Source organism: Arachis hypogaea, chromosome 13 (assembly GCF_003086295.3).
Source record: "Arachis hypogaea cultivar Tifrunner chromosome 13, arahy.Tifrunner.gnm2.J5K5, whole genome shotgun sequence".
NCBI classification, from domain to species: domain Eukaryota; kingdom Viridiplantae; phylum Streptophyta; class Magnoliopsida; order Fabales; family Fabaceae; genus Arachis; species Arachis hypogaea.
The window spans coordinates 144,207,731-144,227,398 of record NC_092048.1 but is presented as its reverse complement, the minus strand read 5'-3'; the positions used below and the strand labels follow the sequence as shown (position 1 = coordinate 144,227,398).

Sequence of the window (19,668 nt, the reverse complement as noted above, 5' to 3'; positions counted from 1 at the left end):
GAGAAAAAGACTAGTAAGCAATTCATCCATTTTGCGCATACTACACCGGAACTATTAAGTACACAAAACATGTCAATATAACTAAATTAGAAACTCTTCATGGAGCTGGAAATTGGAATGCATCTTCTTGTGCAATTGCATCAAGACCCTTCTTTTAACAATGCATTGAGATGTATATACCTTAACAACTATCTATCTATCACGTAATATGTGGAATAGATGTATAATTTTAAGATATTAAGATACTTGTTTAAATCAATATTATATCAACCCGTGCTTAGTTTAATTAATGCATTATCAATATATTTAATTTATTAAAAACTCTTCCCATTTTAATCATTTTGCACGTTTAGTGTGGCAGTAGTAGTAGTCTATTTACCGAATAATGGCACATCCACTTCACACTCCAATTGTGCAATGTACTCTGCACTCGACACAGCCGTTCCATAACTCCCAGACGATCAAATCCATTAAATAAACAAGAAAGGACACATGACGACGTCATGTGATCGCTATTCAATTCAGTATTAATATAATAAATATCACATAAATCATATGCTCACTATTCTTATTATTGGCTCGTTTCGTCAACTTAACTAAACATAACATGTTTGTTCTCAATCCTCCTAACTTCTCCAATCTCTCTCATCACAACAATGCCCTATGCCGCCCATCTCCGCCCTTCTCCGCCTACAGGAGGATTCCTTTACTTCCTTCCCGGCGGAGGCCGGTGGTCAAAGCTGAGATCGGCGGCGGAGGTGCAGGTCAGGGTCAGAGTCAGAGTCAGAGTCAGACAGTAACATCAACTTATTCTTCGTTCTTGGAGACGAGCAAAGACAGCAATGGTTCCGTGGTTTCTTCTGGAAGGAGTGATGAGGGGATAGAAGTGAAGGCTGTGATGACAATAAGGAAGAAGATAAAGGAGAATCTCACTGATAAATTGGAGGATCAGTGGGAATACTTCATCAACGGTGTTGGTCAAGGCATTCAGATTCAACTCATCAGTGACCAAATTGACCCCGGTAATAGTTTCCTAATTCTGTGCTTATTAGATCCTAAGCTTAGCTTTGTTTACAAATTACAATCCTAAGGTTTTGATTTCATATATAAATCTTAAAGAATAATTGAACTTATATAAAGAGTAAAACTGTTTTGATCTGCACTCTGCACCAGCTTTTGACAAAGTTATATCTTTACTGCTAATAATAGCCATGTTTTGATTAATTATTCCCAAAATAACACAAGAAACATATATGATAAATAATTAAATATCCATATATTAATATTAGAGAGAGGGAAGAAAAATAGATGTAAAAATAGTATTTGAAAAGGTTTAAGGAATTAGTACTTTTATTAAAATCTAACTAGTATTTAATTAGCAGGAAAAAAGAGTGTGTAATTTTATATCATTAAATATAATTTTATATTATTAAAAATATTACTAATGACTAATTGATAATTATAAATTACAAAATATATTGACTCCTGGATTACTGATATTATTTTAGGCAAGAGTTATTTATTTATCATTTCCTATCTTATTTCTAAAGGTTAGTTTTGTTGAGTTCTGAATTGCGTGTGTTGCGTTTATTTATTATTCTATCATCCACTTGTTAATCGTGATGTGTTTTGTTTATGGATTTTTATTTGGCCACTTCTACCTTATACTAGCCACGGCATAAGTTTGGGTCATTACCGTGCAAAGTTTCAACGGAAAAAATGCTTAATTTATCTTTAGGCGACAAGAAATAAAGAATCAATTAGACATGAGATGATCTATAACTATAAACATTATTTGAACTCATGATTGAGAGATTAAAAAGGGCATTATACTTTTTCCTTCTGCTGACTTTAAGGGAAATATACTTTACACTTTTCCAGGGTAATAAAACATTTAAAAAACATGAACTAATTAATTATGTTAAATTCATAAAAGCTTTTCGTTGGTGTTATTTTTCATTCAGAATTTAATAATTGGTTTTAGTAACATATTTCTTCCTTTAAAATAATTTTGTAGATAGATTAATTTTTCAATAAATTTTAAAAGTAAAAGAGATAATTATTTTGAGAAAAAGAAAACACTAATAAACACAAAAACAGCTTAAAATATAATATATGGAATAGACAAAAGCAAAAACATTTTCCTTAGATTTCTAAATTTCTTGCCTGTAATAAATGTTCTCATTGATTCTGTTATTATCGTTATTTTCAGTTACAAATTCGAGAAAAAGCGTAGAATCCTACGTCAAAGGGTGGCTACCAAAACCTTCAAAGGTTTCCTACATTGTGGAATACTCTGCTGAGTTGAGAGTGCCAAGTGACTTTGGGAGCCCCGGAGCTCTTCTCATCACCAACCTCCACGCCAAAGAGTTCTACCTCTTGAATGTTGTCATTCATGGATTCAGCGGAGGACCCATTTTCTTCCCAGCCAACACATGGATTCATTCACGAAACGACAACCCCAAAAGCAGAATCATATTCAACAACCAAGTCAGTGACAACATTATTCCTTCAGTCCATTTGATTCTTATTAGTGGATGAATGTGGTAATAAAAAAAGACATAAATCTAGAGTCTATAACATTATTATGTTTGTGGATAGGCATACTTACCTTCGCAGACACCACCTGGAATCAAAGATCTTAGGCTTGAGGACTTATTAAGCATAAGGGGAACTGGCAAAGGTGAGAGAAAGCAGCATGATAGAATCTATGACTATGCTACCTACAATGACTTAGGCAACCCTGATAAGGACGAGGAACTTGCTAGGCCAGTTCTTGGGGGTCCAGAGAGGCCTTATCCTCGCCGATGTAGATCCGGCAGACCTCGCACCGCTTCAGGTATGTAACCGACCCTATCTAGTGGGATAAAATATAGCAGTTGTCAAATGAGACATGCAATTTCTCATAGCTTGTCCAATGGAGTGTGCATGATGTGTTGTGTGATGGATGATGTTAGATCCACTATGTGAGAGTAGAATTGAGAAGCCTCACCCTGTGTATGTGCCAAGGGATGAAACTTTTGAAGAAATTAAACAGAACACATTCTCTGCTGGGAGGTTGAAGGCCTTGTTCCACAATCTTATACCCTCAATAGCAGCAACCATGTCCAGATCAGACATTTCTTTCAACTGTTTCTCCGACATCGACAAGCTTTACACGGATGGTGTTGTTTTGAGAGATGAAGAGCAGCAGAGAGGTGGAGTACAAGATCTCTTGCTCGGAAAGGTCATGAATCAAGTCATCAGTGCTGGAGAGCGATTATTGAAATATGAAATCCCTGCTGTAATTAAAAGTATGCTAATGCTAGTGCCTAGTAGGCCTCATTACACAAGCTTGTACTTCTCAATACACTCTTTTTTCACTTGTTTGTGTTCTGTTACAGGAGATAGATTTTCTTGGTTGCGGGACAATGAATTTGCAAGGCAAGCCTTAGCTGGGGTCAATCCAGTGAATATTGAGCTGTTGAAGGTTGTTTTCATAACTTTCTTGTATTGTTTACTTTTGGTTTGTTTACTTAATCTCTCTAGTTTCCACAGGAATTTCCTATCCGCAGCAAACTAGATCCTGCTGTGTATGGCCCTCCGGAATCAGCCATCACAAAGGAACTATTAGAGCAAGAACTTGGTGGAATGAGCTTTGAAAAGGTTTGATGTATATTTCTTCCACTGTTGTTTGGCATGTTTTTATCTTAAACTCGGTTATCTCTAATACGTTTCATTTTTATGTTGATAGGCTATGGAGGAGAAGAGACTATTTATCATTGATTATCATGACATGCTTCTGCCATTCATGAAGAAGATGAACTCCTTACCTGGGAGGAAAGCTTATGCATCCAGGACTATTCTCTTCTATGCAAAGACTGGTATGCTGTGTCCTATAGCTATTGAGCTTTCACTTCCCCAAACTCCTCCATCTGTGCAAAATAAGCGAGTTTACACACACGGTCATGATGCCACGACACACTGGATTTGGAAGTTAGCAAAAGCTCATGTTTGCTCAAATGATGCTGGCGTCCATCAACTAGTAAATCACTGGTAAGACAATTCATCATGCAGTTTATTTGAGCAAACTTATATGAATTTTCTCACATTTGGCTGAGAGCAAGAATACTTTTGTATTTGTGATGTTCAGGTTAAGGACACATGCATGCATGGAGCCATATATAATTGCTACTCATAGACAACTGAGCTCAATGCATCCCATTTACAAGCTGCTACACCCTCATATGCGCTATACATTAGAAATCAATGCACTTGCTCGACAGAGTCTAATAAATGGAGGTGGTATAATTGAGGCATCTTTCAGTCCAGGAAAGTATGCCATGGAGCTTAGTTCATCAGCTTACGAAAGCATGTGGCGCTTCGATATGGAGTCATTGCCAGCAGATCTTATTCGGAGGTAACTTTGATCCCAAGGCTTTGAGTTTGAAGCCCCCCAAGCTTTTCAAATCCTCCCCGACAAGAGATTTCACTAATTTCTTAATTTTCTTTTCAGGGGCATGGCAGAAGAAGACCCTTCAATGCCCTTTGGTCTGAAACTTGTGCTTGATGACTACCCTTATGCCTCAGATGGACTCTTAATCTGGTCTGCTATAAAGGAATGGGTAGAGTCTTATGTTGTACACTTCTACTCAGATCCGAATTCCGTGACATCTGATGTTGAGCTCCAAGCATGGTGGACTGAGATCAAATTCAAGGGTCACTATGACAAAAGGAATGAACCCTGGTGGCCGAAACTGGATACAAAGGAGGACCTGTCAGGTATCCTCACCATAATGATATGGGTTGCTTCAGGTCAACATGCTGCACTAAATTTTGGGCAATACCCTTTTGGAGGGTATGTTCCTAACCGTCCTACCCTAATGAGAAGACTCATTCCTCAAGAGAATGACCCTGAATACAAAAAGTTCATTGAAAATCCTCAGCATGCATTCTTGTCATCACTGCCTACGCAACTCCAAGCTACAAAAGTGATGGCTGTTCAGGACACACTTTCCACACATTCCCCTGATGAAGAGTACTTGGGGCAAGTGAACCCTCTTCACTCTCAATGGATCAATGATCATCAAGTGTTGAAAATGTTCAACAAATTCTCTGCTAGATTGGTGGAGATAGAGGAAATAATCAATGCAAGGAATAAGGAGCCAAAATTGAAAAACAGAACCGGTGCAGGTGTCCCACCCTATGAACTGTTGCTTCCATCGTCAGGTCCAGGTGTAACTGGTCGTGGAATTCCCAACAGCATATCTATATGAATAATTTATAGGGTTGGTTCCCATAATCTTCTGTTGCTTATCATGTCTGATATTGAAAGAAACCGTGTATATGCTACGTATGTAATCAACTAATCATGCATAATTTTTTTATGGATAGTCGAAATTGATGAATCTTTTTATGTGATTGGATGCAACAAAGAAGCAAGTAAGGATATAATACATAAAAAATAAGAATAAAATCCCAAATTAAATTTCAAAAGAAAAAACTGCTATACCGATCATCAGATAGCTGTATGTCCTAAAGGGCAACTTGATCCATCGCCCTCAGATAGAGACACTATGCGCATAAATCGCGAAGCCGAAGCATGCACATGCTTGATGCTTCTGTTGTTCTGAACTCATGGTGTGGTCCCCGACTTACCGCTCTCAGACTTGTAAATTCTAATTAAGTAATCACACGAGAAACCCCAAGTGGGAAAAGGACAACCGGCACCAAATTTAATCGCATCCACACCTATCTCTCACCAAATATATATATATTTCTGCATTCCCCACGAAAGTTGGGAAAATAATGGATTCGATTTCCCATGTCACCCTCTGCCCAGCCTTTCAGATTAAGAAAATACTCTTAAACAAGCAAACTAGGAATATAATTAACATAAAACATAAACTACCTACCTCGCGGGTCCACCATAAACTACCCAGCTCATCCAACGCTTCATATTACCCACGGAACCCCCCGCCCCATGAACCATGCCACACTGTATCACTACTTCCTTGCTAAAGGGAAAGACAAAAAGGCCTGTCTACAAAATCAAATAAAATCAAAACTCACAAGAATATTAGAGGCTGAGAGAGAACCTGATTTTGTTGTTTTACCTTGACATAGAAAACGCAATGTCAAACAGCAATCTCCAAATACAAATAGAGGAACCCCCTCCCGCTCATACGCCTCTACTAACTTCTAATTCAAATCAAAACCCTCAACCTCTACCACCTCAAAATCAATGTATTAATAAAAATAGCAACAGTAATAATGATGGTAATGAGGAGAGTGAGTTCGATCGAACGCTGGCGAGTTTGGAAGCGCTTCTCACTTTGCTTGGCTTCAACCAGCGAACCGTTTTCAGCTTTGCCGTCTCATGGACCGTCTTCGCGGTGGTTGGCACCACGATGCCGCTGGTGGCGCTGGCTCTCTCCGAGTGCTCTGACGGCCGCAGCCACTGCCAGAAATACCAGATTCCGGCATTCGAGATGGCGATCGTGGCGTTCCAGGCGTGCCTTGCTGCCGTCTCACTGCTGTGCCTCTCGCACAACCTGAGGAAGTACGGCGTCAGGAGGTTCCTCTTCGTTGACCGCCACAGCGGACAGTTGCATTGCTTTCACCGCGATTACGTCAACCAGATTCAGGTGAGGGAACCTTCCAGATTCTTGCTTAAGGATTTTATTTCAATTTGATTTTCATGTGCGAGGGGATTGGTAAATCAACGTTGAATTAATGAGTTTCATTGTAAGCTCTACTATCTAAGGTGATTAAACCCTCATTTTTCACTTCAATTATATTTGGTGAAGTTTTTGTATGTTGTTGTGGTTGCTCTGTTTCCGATCTGAGGCTAGAGTAGTGTGTGCAGCGATCGATGGTGTTGAGAGTATGATTGCGTTTTTATAGAAAATTTTCTATTTTGTTACCTATTTTACTATTTTATGCTTCTCACCGTAAGCCATAACTTGTTCTGTTTTGTTCGCATGCACTTCAATGCCCTTGCAATGATTTTACAGTTTTAGGTTATCTTAAAGTGCAAAAAATTTACACAGTCTTCGTTAAATTGCTCTCTGACTATTTAAACATACCTAGAAGGAGTTCTACTTCTGGGAGTGCTGATTTCCCCTCCTCAATTTTCTATTCTTAGGGATCTTTGCGTTTGCTCATTATATGGATGTTGCCGTGCTTCTTTGTGAAGACAGCGCGAGAAATCATTCGCATTTCAAATGTGCAGCATGAGTCCTGGATACTCTCAGTTGCTATTTTCTTTGCTTTGATTATATCTTGGACTTATGTGAGTGCAGTCTCTTTGTCGGCCACTATTATGTTTCACTTGGTCTGCAATTTGCAAGTTATCCACTTTGATGATTATGGGAAACTCTTGCAAAGGGAGAGTGACGTTCTAGTTTTCATGGAGGAGCACATTCGGTTGCGCTATCATCTCTCCAAGATAAGCCATAGGTTCAGAATATATCTTCTTCTACAGTTCTTGGTTGTCACAGCAAGCCAATTTGTCACTCTATTGCAGGTTACGGGATATGGTGGCATGCTCACTTTCTTAAATGGTGGAGATTTTGCTGTAAGTTCAATTCTTTGTCTTTGGAGTTTATGCATTTAGATTGATGGATCTTTCATGTTATCAATCTTTCATTTGGCATAGAATGGGATGAGATGGAACAAAAATCCCATGCCATTTTCCAATATCAAAGAATGGAATAATTAATTTCTCACTCCCTTAGTTTGAATATTGTTGAAGGGGGAAATGGGAAAATTTGAAGTTATTCACTCAAATTCCATTCCGTTTCCAGAAATTCGATGATGAAAGAATGGGGGATGGAATGCAATGCAATGCCCTACCATTACATTCTATTATTACCTCAAAAACTCAAAAGATGCAGTTAGTCATTTCATTATATTCCACCCCATTCCACCTTTTAACAGTTATCTGAAAACCAAATGGCTCTAAGTTACATTATTTATATTTGCTTTCCCGTTTATTGGGCTTTCTTTTAGGTATCTACACTTGTTCAAGTTGTTGGCATCATTATTTGTCTGCATGCGGCAACAAGAATATCTCACAGAGCTCAGGGTGTTGTTTCACTAGCAAGCAGGTGGCATGCACTGTTGACATGCTCTTCTGATGCTTCTCAACTAAGAAGCTCTGCCAGTACAGGGAGCTTGGAGGCTGTAAACCATTTAAACTCAATACAATTAGACTATTCTGAGAGTGATTTGGAGTCGATGGATTATGCTGGAATGCCTACGAATACCCAGTTGGCTTCCTATATGTCCTCACACCACAAGAGGCAAGCCTTCGGTACGTAATTCAACCACATTCTGTCTGTGAACGTTTGAGTTTACAAGATTTAGTCCTAAGAAGTTTTTTTTGTTTGATGAATCATGAACGAATCATTAGTCTGACTTCATTTAACACCATATTGATCTTTCATCTTAATGAGACTTGCCCTGTCGAACCCACTTCTGGAGTTCTGGTTGGAATAGTTATGCAAACTGCTAGCATGTTTTATATATACTGGGATATCATGCTCATTCATTCCTTTGAATATGCAGTGATGTACTTGCAAACTAATCCTGGAGGAATCACTATATTTGGATGGACAGTTGATCGGTCCCTTGTCAACACAATTTTTTTCCTTGAATTAAGTCTAGTTACCTTTGTTCTCAGCAAGACAATAATTTAAGGAGGAAAAGAAGATTGCAAGCAGACACCAAGAACAAGAAGAAACCTTCTAAGTTTAGTTCTTCTGGCTTAGCGTTATCATTTTGCTGCAAAATGGCCACAAATAGCCATAACTTTTTCTGGCGACTGATGTTAATAACTTTGCTCAAGCCATGCCAGCACGTAACACGGACACGGCAGCGAACCATGAATGAAGGTAGAAAGGTAGGGACCAAGTTATATCTGTCAATCTATGGAACTGAGCTCTGTGACGTTTCTGTTCAAGGTGCTTTGCTTCTACCCAAGTAAGTCATGTCTCCAGAATTCTGTTCATGATTTTCATTCCTCTCATCAGTCATTCATGTTCTTCACCATCAGTGATCTTAGGATTTTTCATGGTGCAAGCTAACGACTCTCCCTGAATTTATTCTCAGCTTTGAAGATTGATGGGGGGTTTCATCTAATGACTTGAGCTCCAATTCTCCAGAGCAACATTATTAATATTGTCCTAATACGTAATCAAAGTTGCATATCTATCATAAAACTAGAATAATTTGGGAAACTGATCATGCCTACTTTTGTGTTGAAGATTTCAGTCTCAGAAGAACAGGCATGTTTAAGAGCGTTCGTGCAGTTGAGTTCGAAAGAAGTAGAATGCATCTAATTAAGGCTTAGTTTTTTTTTTTTTTTGGGTCAAATGGATTAGACAGCTCTCAATCCTAGGCATTATCCACTCACCCACACCATACTCACTCACAATATTAAGGGTTCTATCACTACTTGGCATCAGCCAAGTTTTGAACCCATGTGCACAGTGCACTCATTGCAAGGGATAGGAGATAACTACTAGACGAAGGCTTAGTTTGAATTATGTGAATAGGATTCCCCACCCAACCTAGTGGAAACTTTCCTGTTCGCTGAAATGAGAAAGTTGAACAAAGACCTGAGAAGTTAGATGATGTACATATCTCAGTTTTTTTCTCGAAGAATTTCCACCCTTTTCTTCACTTTTTTTTTTCGCATATTGAAGTGCACGTGCCATGTGTTTATTAAGTTATTTACTAAGAACAGAAAGGTTGCTTTCTTCCGTGATCCGCACTTCAAGAGCTCAGTGTGCTAATATTTAAATCTCAATAAACGGTGTTGTAACTAAATAAATGAAAAATATATATTATACTATTTTTTGTATAGATCTCTTTTGTATCAATTTTTCATAATATAAAAGACAATTTTATCTATTCAAAATTCTTATTAATAATTTTTAATACAAAAATAAAAGTATAAAAACATATATACAATAATATATATAATATTCTTCGAACTATACCAATTTGGTTCCAAAATTTAGAGTTTAGACTATTAAAATTTTCAATGAACGGCTTGGATTAATATTTTTTTAGAGAAAAAATCTTAAAATATCTTTAACAATTACTTAGAAAGACAATGAAGTTCTTAATAAAAAAATATTTTTTTTCTCTCTGATTTTTATTTCTATGAAACTGATTAGTTCTTCTATCAATATTTTTTCTCTATATTAACAGAATAAGTTTACATAACATGTTAAAGTGTTGATTTATCCATTAAGAACTAATTAGGATTGACAATTTTTTTTTGTCGAGAGTTTTGTTGTTTTTTAAGAATAATTATCAAAGCTGTTTAGTTTTTATATTTTATCTTTTTATTACCTATTTTAAATACATTAGTTAAATTTATTATATAAAGTTAAGAAATATTAGTGATTTTTAAATTATTTTTACTTATAAAAATTAAATGAAAGATATATTAATAATTAACATGTCACATTAATATGTTCTAAAGAAAAATCATTGACAAAAAAACTAACCAGTCTTATGAAATAAAATATCAAACACTGAAAAGAGTTTTTTTTTTATTAAATATCTTGTAGTCCTTCAAACAAATTATATATCTGAGATGAGCATTCTCTCTATTTTTCTACCACAAATAATTCTACAATTTGCGAGAATACATTTAGCAAAAAACAAATTTGCAATGACACAATTCGCTGTGAAACCTATGTAGTATTTCAGCACGAAAAACCCTTGATGTTAAGATGAATTAAATAAGAAAATAACGTAAACTTCAAATCAAACCGTTTACTTCATTTCCCAATGGCGCGATGCCGACTTATCCAATTAACACTGCTACATAAATGTTATCTCAAAGTGACTTTAACATTAAGTCAATCATTAATTAACTTAACCGTTAATTTTTTTTATAAAATTGTTAATTTATTCTATATTCTCTCTCTTCTATGTCACCACTCACCACCTCATCATATTTCCATTGCAGTCAGTATTTGTCATCAAAAACCCATACCAGTGAAACTCTCCTGTTCACTCTGTGATGCTATTTTCTCAACTTCCAATCTTTTGTGCACAACCTCAATTTGAATTCTTGTTAGCAAACCCATTTCCTCTTTTTCTTCCACCGCTATGCTACGGCCTCCTCTTCCTCTCTTATGGCCAACCACAACCACCACAAGAGGACTTGCATTTCATCTGCCACCATAAAAATAAATATGAATTTTTTTCCTAATAACCAAGCGATCAAAGCAAATCGATAGCAACAACTATAAATTGGCAAGTTCATGAATGGGAACATAGTACACTTCGACCTCCATTTTTTAAAATCTAAAAAAATGTACATTGACACCAATGGCGAGGCGAACGGAAGAGACATTGGAAATGATGATGTGGGTGAGTGAATGTTAGCCCTCTGCTTCAGAATATCATATTAAATTAGTGAGTGTTAATCTTTTGTAGTGATGGTTAATTTGTGGGTTGTCATTGTTGATAAAGGTGGAGGTAAGATGATGGTTTGACAAAGTAGTGTGATGCTGAAGATATTTGTAATTTTATAATAAAAGTAAGAACAATGTAATAATTTTATAAAAATTTAATGATTGAGTAGATAAATTAACTATTAATTATACGTTGGGATCAATTTGTCAAACCGAATATATATTTAGGGTTCATTTTGTCGAAAGAAAATGTTAAACTCTATTTTGTCAAAGTGACTATTTACTCATGTTATCTTATATCTCAAAGTTAACGCTGCCAGCACCTTGGAGTATAGAGTTGGGAAACAAAAACTGTAAGTGTTCAAAAGATAAAATAACTCTACAAATATTTGCATTTCCTCCTTTTTTTAATACACCCTTTATTTGTGCTTTCCCATAATTCATTAGCTCCTTCAGTCCACACGTGTGCTCGTTGACACCCTTCCTTTTGACGATTGACATGCATAGTATATGCAAAAAGCATAAAACCGTCATGAACTCCGAAATAGAAAATTGAACACAGATAAAGCAGTTAAGAGAAGAGACAACAGAACTCATCGATATGCTGAACAGCCTCTGCAAGCATCATCACCATCACAACAATTTGGCAATGTTCAGGGCACCGCTATGGATTGACGAGTAACGTGGTTATATCCTAACCCAACTCTCAAAGTAAGATGCAGGAAAGCACACGGGAGAATGTGCAAAGCAAATATCGACAGTCTAATTCTGCAAGATTACAACAAACTCAACCAAGTCCATTTTAATTATCCAACGCCAAAAGTCCTAAAAATAATTTAACAGTTCTCATCTTCTATCAAATGTGATCCCATATTCCCATATGACTTAAGTAAAAAATAATTGAACATTCTAACGTACAGCACCTGCTTAATGGCAACGGTAAGAAGAGTAACAAAAGGCTACACAGCTCTTGCTTACTAAATCTTGGATCCAGTTAATGGTGTTGAGTGGGAAGTGGATGCTTTGCAACTCCAAGCAAACCCATCTCTCCCAGCTGTACCAATTAATAGAATTATAAATTATTCAATAGTGAGCATTATAAAAATGCATCAATATTTGCAAACTCAACAAGGGAAGCAACCTTAGCCCATATTAGGTTAAACCCACAAGATCAAGGAGGTGGTAATAAAAGGTTACACGTCTATAGCACCTGTATTCAAACTAAAATATTTTAATTCTACCACAGCAAATGCACAGAAGCTGCTACAGATGTTGAGTGCTTTAAGGGGTAAAAGAGACCTGAACAAGAGAAAAAAAAAATCACATCTAACATGACAACAAACATTTTATTCAACTTTGCATGCAAGTCTCAGTTTAATCACCAAAAATTAGGCACATCAGAAAGGTTTAAGGCTCCAAGTGATTTGCAATCAAGAGCACACGTATTGATGGACTCTTGGACAGGAATTATTTTAAAACTCTAGAACATGGCCAGAAACATAAGTCTGAAAGACCAAAACCTAACTAGAGTGTTACAATTTACAAATTAATAATATGATAATGATATAATAATCAGCCACTTGTATGACCCTAGGCATGGATTATAATGTGGCTGAAGCAAACTGCTAAATCAGATGAACGATCTACCTACTGACAGAGCCCCAAGGAGTGACATTCTAAATTTGACCAAGGTCAGTTTTCACCGAAATACTGAGGTTAATTCTCACCACCGTTACCCTTGGGGAGGTAGATGACTTTCCCAGGAAAACACAGTTAGGAGTTAGGACTTAGGATATGCCCTCGAAGCTAAGTTATTTATTTAATAATGCACTTGATCATGAATGCTAAAAGAAAACATAAAAGCAAACAACAAGAATCATAATCTATCCCACATAAATTTATGGAGAAGACAAATATATACATATAAGAAAGAATTACTATAGCACGGATAAGAAATGTAAATATGATCTTAAAATCCACAGGGATACAAGAACATCGGAAACACATTATAACAAACCAAGGGCCGCATTGTACCTCTAGAGAGCCTGAAGCAACAACTAAGTGAGTTTTATACTTTAGGATACACTGGTAACGTCCTCAACATGCTTGCTTTGATACTGCAGTGACATTTGCAGACAAATGTCATAAAAGAATTCTTGTATTTGTCAAAACTTCAATCTTCAGATGATGAATATATATATATATAGAAGTCGCAGGTTATATAATTCCTTCTCTTTTGCTTTTGAGATAGGTTTTAGGCTAGTGTTTTACAAAGACACCAGTCTATTGATGGTAACAAAGCTAAAAGTGGATAGCACATTTTTTCTTGTCATGGAGAAGAAAAATGTTAGTAGAACACTGCGATAAAAATAAAATTTGGAAAGAAAAACTCAAAAATACACTACCAAATGGATTGGAAATGAAAAATAAAAATAAATGAAGCAACAAATTCAAGGAAGCTAGAAATAGTTCATTTTGACAATTTGACCACAATAAACCCGGCATTATAAAATTATTCGGAAAAAAAAAAGTGGCAATATCATCAGATAGTAATCGTATTTTTCAGATCATGAAGTGCACAAAAAAGCTTACACATGTTGGTGCAACGGATATCAAATATTAATAGTTACATTAAGCGCGAGAGAGGAATTTGACATCCAGCACTTTGTGTGTGTGTCTGTTCACAATCTAGAGCCCAAATAAAAAACCAACGGCAAATAGCCCATAAAATGAAAAAAACACTAAGTCAACAATGTTATACCGTCGGCCTACATTAATTTACAAGCAAGTTCCACCATTCTTGGAAATTCATTTCAGATTTTCAGTTCAACATAATACCCTTCCAGCAGTACTCATGACTTCAGAAATATTTCTTTTGGGAGAAAGAAAAAATAAAAGCGTAATTCCTTGGAAGAGCTAGTACTAGAGCTCTGAGAACAAGAAATTGATCATGTCTACAAATTATTATTAAAAAATTCCATGACAAATCATGGCTTCCAAAAATAAATCTCAATTAAAGACTTCCTATACAAGAACAAGAATTTGTGCATGAACTAGTATTATGAAAACAATTTACACAACTAATGACCCTGCCTACATCCCTACAAGTTTTTTTCTTAAAAAAAAAGAAAAAAGAAATGATAATCAAAATACAAAACTAATTAACAGGCATTAAGCATCAGTCTAAGCTATCATGCTACATTTGTCTCTAGAATCTAGACATTATCTCTCACAACATTATCCTCATTCCTTAATATCCAAGATATCAAAGGAATGAATTACCTTTTAAGGCACTAAGTCACTGTCAATTTCTTCAATGAAATGCACAGAAAGCCATCATCCACTTCACACCAACCGCCTCTTGCAAACACAATGTGAATATTAAAAGGAAGGAACTAATAGTTGATAGAAAATCCATACTATTTTAATACTCAAAATCAGATAAAATTTGTTTACAACAATATGCCAATGGAAATATGTTACATAACAAGTTTCAGCAGACATTGACTATTCCTATTTTCAGAAGGCAATTATGCCACACCTTAAGCTGAAAGCAGCGTCCCAGATGCATTTGTATATAATGACCAAGCATGAAGGTTAACCTGAATTTAATCTGGCAAAATGAATAAATCTCTTCACAACCCAACAAATCCCTGCTAAAAAACAGCACAAGTGATCGTCTAACAAACAATGGTTGCAACTTCCTTTCAGTTCATACTCTCACCTCATACATGCAAACATTTCAGTGGTGTGAGTTAGAATGACTGTTGTGACAAGTTTAGAGTTCACGATTACTAGCCAAAAATTCCACCTGTGCCTGATTCACCCTGCTGCAACTCCTTACGGCGCTGCTCCTCTAAAGGATCCGGACTCTTTAATACTCTCCGCATCCGCCTGTTTGCATCATAAAGCATAGGCATCAAATGAATGATGATTATGAATGGTAACCAAAACTTGACAAGGATTTTACAGTAACTGGAATTGCCTACTATAATCATCTTTGGGGCAGCCACAATAAGATTGCAAAACTAGTTTCTTATGAGGGCAAAATACCTGTCTTGAGCATGTTGAGCAGGAAAGGTTGGCATAAATTCTTTGCTCTTGGGAAGAGGAACTTCATGGAACCATTCATGATTGAGAGCAGCTTCAGCCGTGATCCGCTGTACATAAAAACAGGTTTTTTATTCATGTTTTATAATACTTTAGAAACAGTGTGATTGTCAGATTAACTCGAGCATCTCATGCAACGTTACCTTTTCAGGGTCATAAGTAAGAAGCTTGTTCAACAAATCAAATCCAGCATCAGAAAGGACTGGGGAACCAGTGAACGAAGTGGCAGGAAACTTTTTGCGCAGGAGGTTATACCTGAAAGGCATAGTCCAATTGTCAATACAAACCAGAAAGTTCAGAAATAGGACAAATCACCAAGAGAGGCCAGATAGCCAGACCAGAACCACCCAAAGTTGGAAGCCTGGGAAAACAGTGACAAAACATAAGAACAGTGTAATCAAACAAACAATGTCTTAAATAAAGGAAATAAAAAGTACTCACTGGTGCTTAACAAAATTGACCTTGACTCCAGGTAATTTTGAGAACCCAGGCCAAATTGTTTCGTTTGGTGTGCCAAGAATCTTAAAAATCTGCTCAAAAAGGGAGATAAAATATCATTGGACTAGCAACCACATTTAGGGCCATGTTACACAAGGGATATGAAGTTAAAAGGAAAGAAAAATACAAGAGTAAGAATGACCTGCTACATTAGAAAAATGGCATCTAATATATACCTTATCAAGCTGATCAAATTCTGTTTTCCCATTGAATAGTGGTTCTTTGGACAAAAGTTCCGCCATGATACAACCTAGAGACCACATGTCAATGGCTGTTGAATATTGTTTTGACCCTAGAAGAAGTTCAGGTGCCCTGTGAAACAGATACACAACCATCAATACAATGATGTCTTATCACTGCAAGCAAATGAAGCAAGACTCATGTTAAAATCCAATTGTAAATAAAGGTAAAAAGGGCAGCCGAGTCGCACCCAAAGGGCATAATGTATGCAACCTAACCCGATAATTACATCAGTGACTGTTTCCACGGCTTGAACCCATGACCTTGAGGAAAAGGTCACACAGAGACAAATCAATTGTAAACAAGGTAAATGCAAATTATTCTAACTAGTAAGATGATGGATGTCCTCACTAAAAGCATTGCTATCAAATAAAAAGGATAATACATCCACCTAAATGGGAGAAGACAATATAATAAACATCAAGCTTACAAAATCAACAAATAATGATTATGGCATAATAGCCTGAAACAACAATGAAGTACAATTTCAATGCTCTATACATTACAGCATACATGTGAGTTCACCAAAAAAACAACTAAGACGAATAGAGTAACATAAATTAGCCTATGCAAAGGGAAGAAAGAAAATATAGAAACAAGTGAAACAATGACAAGCAAATCACACTCACCTGTACCAAAGAGTAACCACGAGATGTGTGTATGGTTTCAATGGACTCCCATACTGTCGAGCCAAACCAAAATCACATATTTTTAGTTCACCTCTATTATTCAAAAGGAGGTTAGAAGTTTTTAAATCCCTATGAAGCACCCAATTATCGTGAAGATACTTAACACCTTCTAAAAGCTGGATCATTAAGCACTTTACTTCACTCTGGCTAAATGGTTGCTTCATTGCTTCCATCAGACCTTTAAGATCATGCTCCATGTATTCCATAACCATGAAAATACTATCAAGGCTACTCCCTACCACTACTTCCTTAACATCAACTATGGATGGGTGGTGGAAAGAAAGAAGAATGTTTATTTCCCTAAGTGAAGTCAGTGGAAATCCTTCTCTTTCCTTCTCCATCTTGACTTTCTTCAATGCTACAATTTCTCCAGTCTTCTTATCTCTGGCCCTATATACAACACCGTAAGTTCCTTCATCTATCTTGTTAAGTCTCTCAAACTCATCAACACTTCTACAACCCTGAAGCATGTTGACCATTCTTTGTGGTGTCGCTGGAGGTTCCGGAGTCTCCCTCCTATCATCCTCGTCCTCAGAATCCGTCTCCGAATGATTAATACTAGTATCACTTTTTCCACCTTGAGCATCAATCTCCATGTAGTCATCCTTCTCAGACGCAGTTCCAGGATGATCATCCCCACTGGACGTTCTCCCATGGCTACCTCGTTCATCTGATTCAGATGATTTAGCTCTGCCACCATCAAATCCTTCTTTTTTAGATTCCACTGGGCTTAATAGTTTGTTCCGTAGTTTTGTATCCAATAACTCAGGAGACAGCCTCCTCTTCCTCCTAGGCAATTCTTCATCATCGATGATTTCACCCTCATCACCGGGAGAGTTATCTACAGCTGCCCATCTGGAAGATGATATATTATGACTAGGAACATAATCCTCACCTTCTTGTTGCTCAGCTTCACGATCATTATGCCAAGCCTGTTTTGGAGAAATGGAATGCGATCCTGGAGAAGGCATAGTGGCCCTAGTAGCTTCCGGTAATTCAACATCCTTAGTTTCACTCTTTTTGACAGGATGTATCTCAACTCCACCATATGGAACATTAGGTGACCGCACAAATGATTTTGGCAGTGGAGGCGGAGGTGGAAGAGCAGTCACTGGAGCAGTGGAAACCTTAGATTTGGTTTTAGATGGCTCGCTCACTTCCTTGTCATCCTGATCCCACACAATCGGTGAAAACTTCCTTTTCTTCTCTGGTGGGGGCGGGGATCGAGTCCTATTCTGTTCAACATTCGCAACCTCGCTGTCTTTCATCATTGACTCTGGTTCAATAGCACCATCAGACCCACTCTCACTGGAAAGTTCACCAGGCTCCTTATCCATGGTCTTGGCAGAAAAGCCACACCGTCGGGGCCCAAGCCCGCCACCATCACTACCACCACCTCCGCTGCTGCCAGAATCACTCCTACTAGAAGATGACCGGCGACCGCCATTGGAAGCTTCTCTCTCCCTAATATCCTTCTGCCTAACCCTAATCCTATCTCTTGCATCCCTGCTCCCACCCCTCACAACGTCACGGCCTCCATTCCTAACCCGGTCGTAATCTTCCTTCGAATTCGCGAAACCGCGCCTTGAAACATCCAAATTCGACTCACGGTCCCTAAACTCGTTGTCACGATAGCCGCCATGCCTACCAGCCGCCATATACAAACTATAAATCCAACTAAGAAAAAAAACCTAATCCCCTCCAATACCAGCAGAAGATTTTTTTGTGTATTTTATAGAACCCTAAACCCAATACGAAAACGAATCCCCAAATCTCAGATTTGAAGAAAACAAGCACAAACCCTAGACACGAATGAAGTAAGATCCGACGACAATTCGATAACGAATAACAAAGTAAACGAGAGATACGATGGCTAGAAACGAAAATATGAGGGTACAGAAGGGATTAGAAACGAAACCCTAGAAATTAAGGACGGTCAAAATTGAAAGAGCAAAAGGGGGAAATTAAACGGCAGAAGGATTGATGATAGAGAATTTATGGGGCTTACCGATAACGAATTTGATATATTGAAAGGGAAATAGCGAACCGATAGATCGATGCGATGACAAGAAGAAAAAAGGAGGAGAGAAAAAGAAACACACAAAAAAAAAGAAAAAAATAGCGTGAGGGTATGGGGAGGAGGAAAAAGAACACAACGAACGAAAGAGTGTAAAGACGTGCTTGATTTGCCTCAATTCGATAGCAACTACTTTTAATTGAAAAAACGAAGATCTTTCTTTCTTTCATTTCATTCATCATTTGTTAAAAAAATCTTCATGTAACTCCTAAAAAAATTTTAATATTATAATTTTAAATAATTTAATTAATTTTATAAAAATTTGTCTCAAATCAAACAATTTTAGGATTTAAATTTAGTTATGATTTTATATTTTATGTATTTAATTTATTTTTAATTTTAAATTAGGTGATTGATTAAACAAATAACTTTGTTTACGGATAATATCTTTATTCTCTATCTTCCAATATCTTTGTTAAAACATGGGAAATGAAAAAAAAAGAAAAAAATATTTATAAAAATAATAATTTGAATATTAATATATATTTTATTAAATTTATTGAATTACTTAAAAATCTATTATCAATTAATAAATTATTATATATATATATATATATATATATATATATATATATATATAATAACATTTAAACTTCTCACACCTATTTAAAGTTTAAACAGATACCCCAAATTA

General features: G+C 36.7%; 3 protein-coding genes across 48 annotated transcripts; 2 read left to right on the top strand and 1 right to left on the bottom strand.

Annotated features, from left to right (window-relative positions):
* The first annotated feature begins 288 nt into the window (after positions 1 to 288).
* Positions 289 to 5,387, top strand: LOC112792576 (lipoxygenase 6, chloroplastic). Its single transcript, XM_025835868.3, has 9 exons — positions 289 to 1,022; positions 2,213 to 2,490; positions 2,602 to 2,839; positions 2,958 to 3,293; positions 3,384 to 3,469; positions 3,538 to 3,645; positions 3,734 to 4,035; positions 4,133 to 4,399; positions 4,496 to 5,387. The coding sequence occupies exons 1-9, from the start codon at positions 608 to 610 to the stop codon at positions 5,253 to 5,255; spliced, it is 2,790 nt and encodes a 929-aa protein (XP_025691653.1). The 5' UTR covers positions 289 to 607; the 3' UTR covers positions 5,256 to 5,387.
* A 391-nt stretch (positions 5,388 to 5,778) lies between these two features.
* On the top strand, positions 5,779 to 9,849 carry LOC112792577 (uncharacterized). Of its 2 annotated transcripts, XM_072213304.1 has the most exons (6): positions 5,990 to 6,626; positions 7,127 to 7,558; positions 7,788 to 7,876; positions 7,993 to 8,296; positions 8,551 to 8,964; positions 9,094 to 9,849. In XM_072213304.1, the coding sequence occupies exons 1-4, from the start codon at positions 6,114 to 6,116 to the stop codon at positions 8,081 to 8,083; spliced, it is 1,125 nt and encodes a 374-aa protein (XP_072069405.1). In that variant the 5' UTR covers positions 5,990 to 6,113; the 3' UTR covers positions 8,084 to 8,296; positions 8,551 to 8,964; positions 9,094 to 9,849. The 2 variants fall into 2 exon arrangements, with proteins under 2 accessions (XP_025691655.1, XP_072069405.1); XM_025835870.3 differs by lacking the exon at positions 7,788 to 7,876 and having other exon boundaries at positions 5,779 to 6,626.
* Positions 9,850 to 10,753: 904 nt separating this feature from the next.
* LOC112792575 (cyclin-dependent kinase G-2) lies at positions 10,754 to 19,213 on the bottom strand. 45 transcript variants are annotated; one of them, XR_011870313.1, is made up of 13 exons: positions 16,898 to 19,209; positions 16,205 to 16,340; positions 15,972 to 16,060; positions 15,869 to 15,891; positions 15,674 to 15,785; positions 15,474 to 15,580; positions 15,145 to 15,314; positions 14,962 to 15,022; positions 14,703 to 14,778; positions 13,455 to 13,537; positions 12,344 to 12,474; positions 12,014 to 12,188; positions 10,754 to 11,178 (listed from the first exon to the last, which is right to left on the bottom strand). XR_011870313.1 is itself a non-coding variant. In XM_025835866.2 (6 exons), the coding sequence occupies exons 1-6, from the start codon at positions 18,613 to 18,615 to the stop codon at positions 15,215 to 15,217; spliced, it is 2,262 nt and encodes a 753-aa protein (XP_025691651.1). In that variant the 5' UTR covers positions 18,616 to 19,213; the 3' UTR covers positions 14,823 to 15,214. The 45 variants fall into 45 exon arrangements, 1 of the variants encoding a protein (XP_025691651.1); XR_011870306.1 differs by lacking the exon at positions 10,754 to 11,178 and adding an exon at positions 12,562 to 12,719 and having other exon boundaries at positions 11,683 to 12,188; positions 14,962 to 15,033; XR_011870312.1 differs by lacking the exon at positions 10,754 to 11,178 and adding an exon at positions 12,562 to 12,630 and having other exon boundaries at positions 11,683 to 12,188; positions 14,962 to 15,033.
* Between the last annotated feature and the right edge of the window lie 455 nt (positions 19,214 to 19,668).

Coding starts and splice junctions, on each gene's coding strand:
- LOC112792576 (XM_025835868.3), top strand. CDS start 608: ATGTTTGTTCTCAATCCTCCTAACTTCTCCAATCTCTCTCATCACAAC. Junction 2,840..2,957: donor CAGACCTCGCACCGCTTCAG/GTATGTAACCGA, acceptor GGATGATGTTAG/ATCCACTATGTGAGAGTAGA. Junction 3,646..3,733: donor GTGGAATGAGCTTTGAAAAG/GTTTGATGTATA, acceptor TTATGTTGATAG/GCTATGGAGGAGAAGAGACT.
- LOC112792577 (XM_025835870.3), top strand. CDS start 6,114: ATGTCAAACAGCAATCTCCAAATACAAATAGAGGAACCCCCTCCCGCT. Junction 6,627..7,126: donor ATTACGTCAACCAGATTCAG/GTGAGGGAACCT, acceptor TTCTATTCTTAG/GGATCTTTGCGTTTGCTCAT. Junction 8,297..8,550: donor CCACAAGAGGCAAGCCTTCG/GTACGTAATTCA, acceptor TTGAATATGCAG/TGATGTACTTGCAAACTAAT.
- LOC112792575 (XM_025835866.2), bottom strand. CDS start 18,615: ATGGCGGCTGGTAGGCATGGCGGCTATCGTGACAACGAGTTTAGGGAC. Junction 16,061..16,204: donor AATTTGATCAGCTTGATAAG/GTATATATTAGA, acceptor CTTTTTGAGCAG/ATTTTTAAGATTCTTGGCAC. Junction 15,786..15,971: donor GTCAATTTTGTTAAGCACCA/GTGAGTACTTTT, acceptor TATGCCTTTCAG/GTATAACCTCCTGCGCAAAA.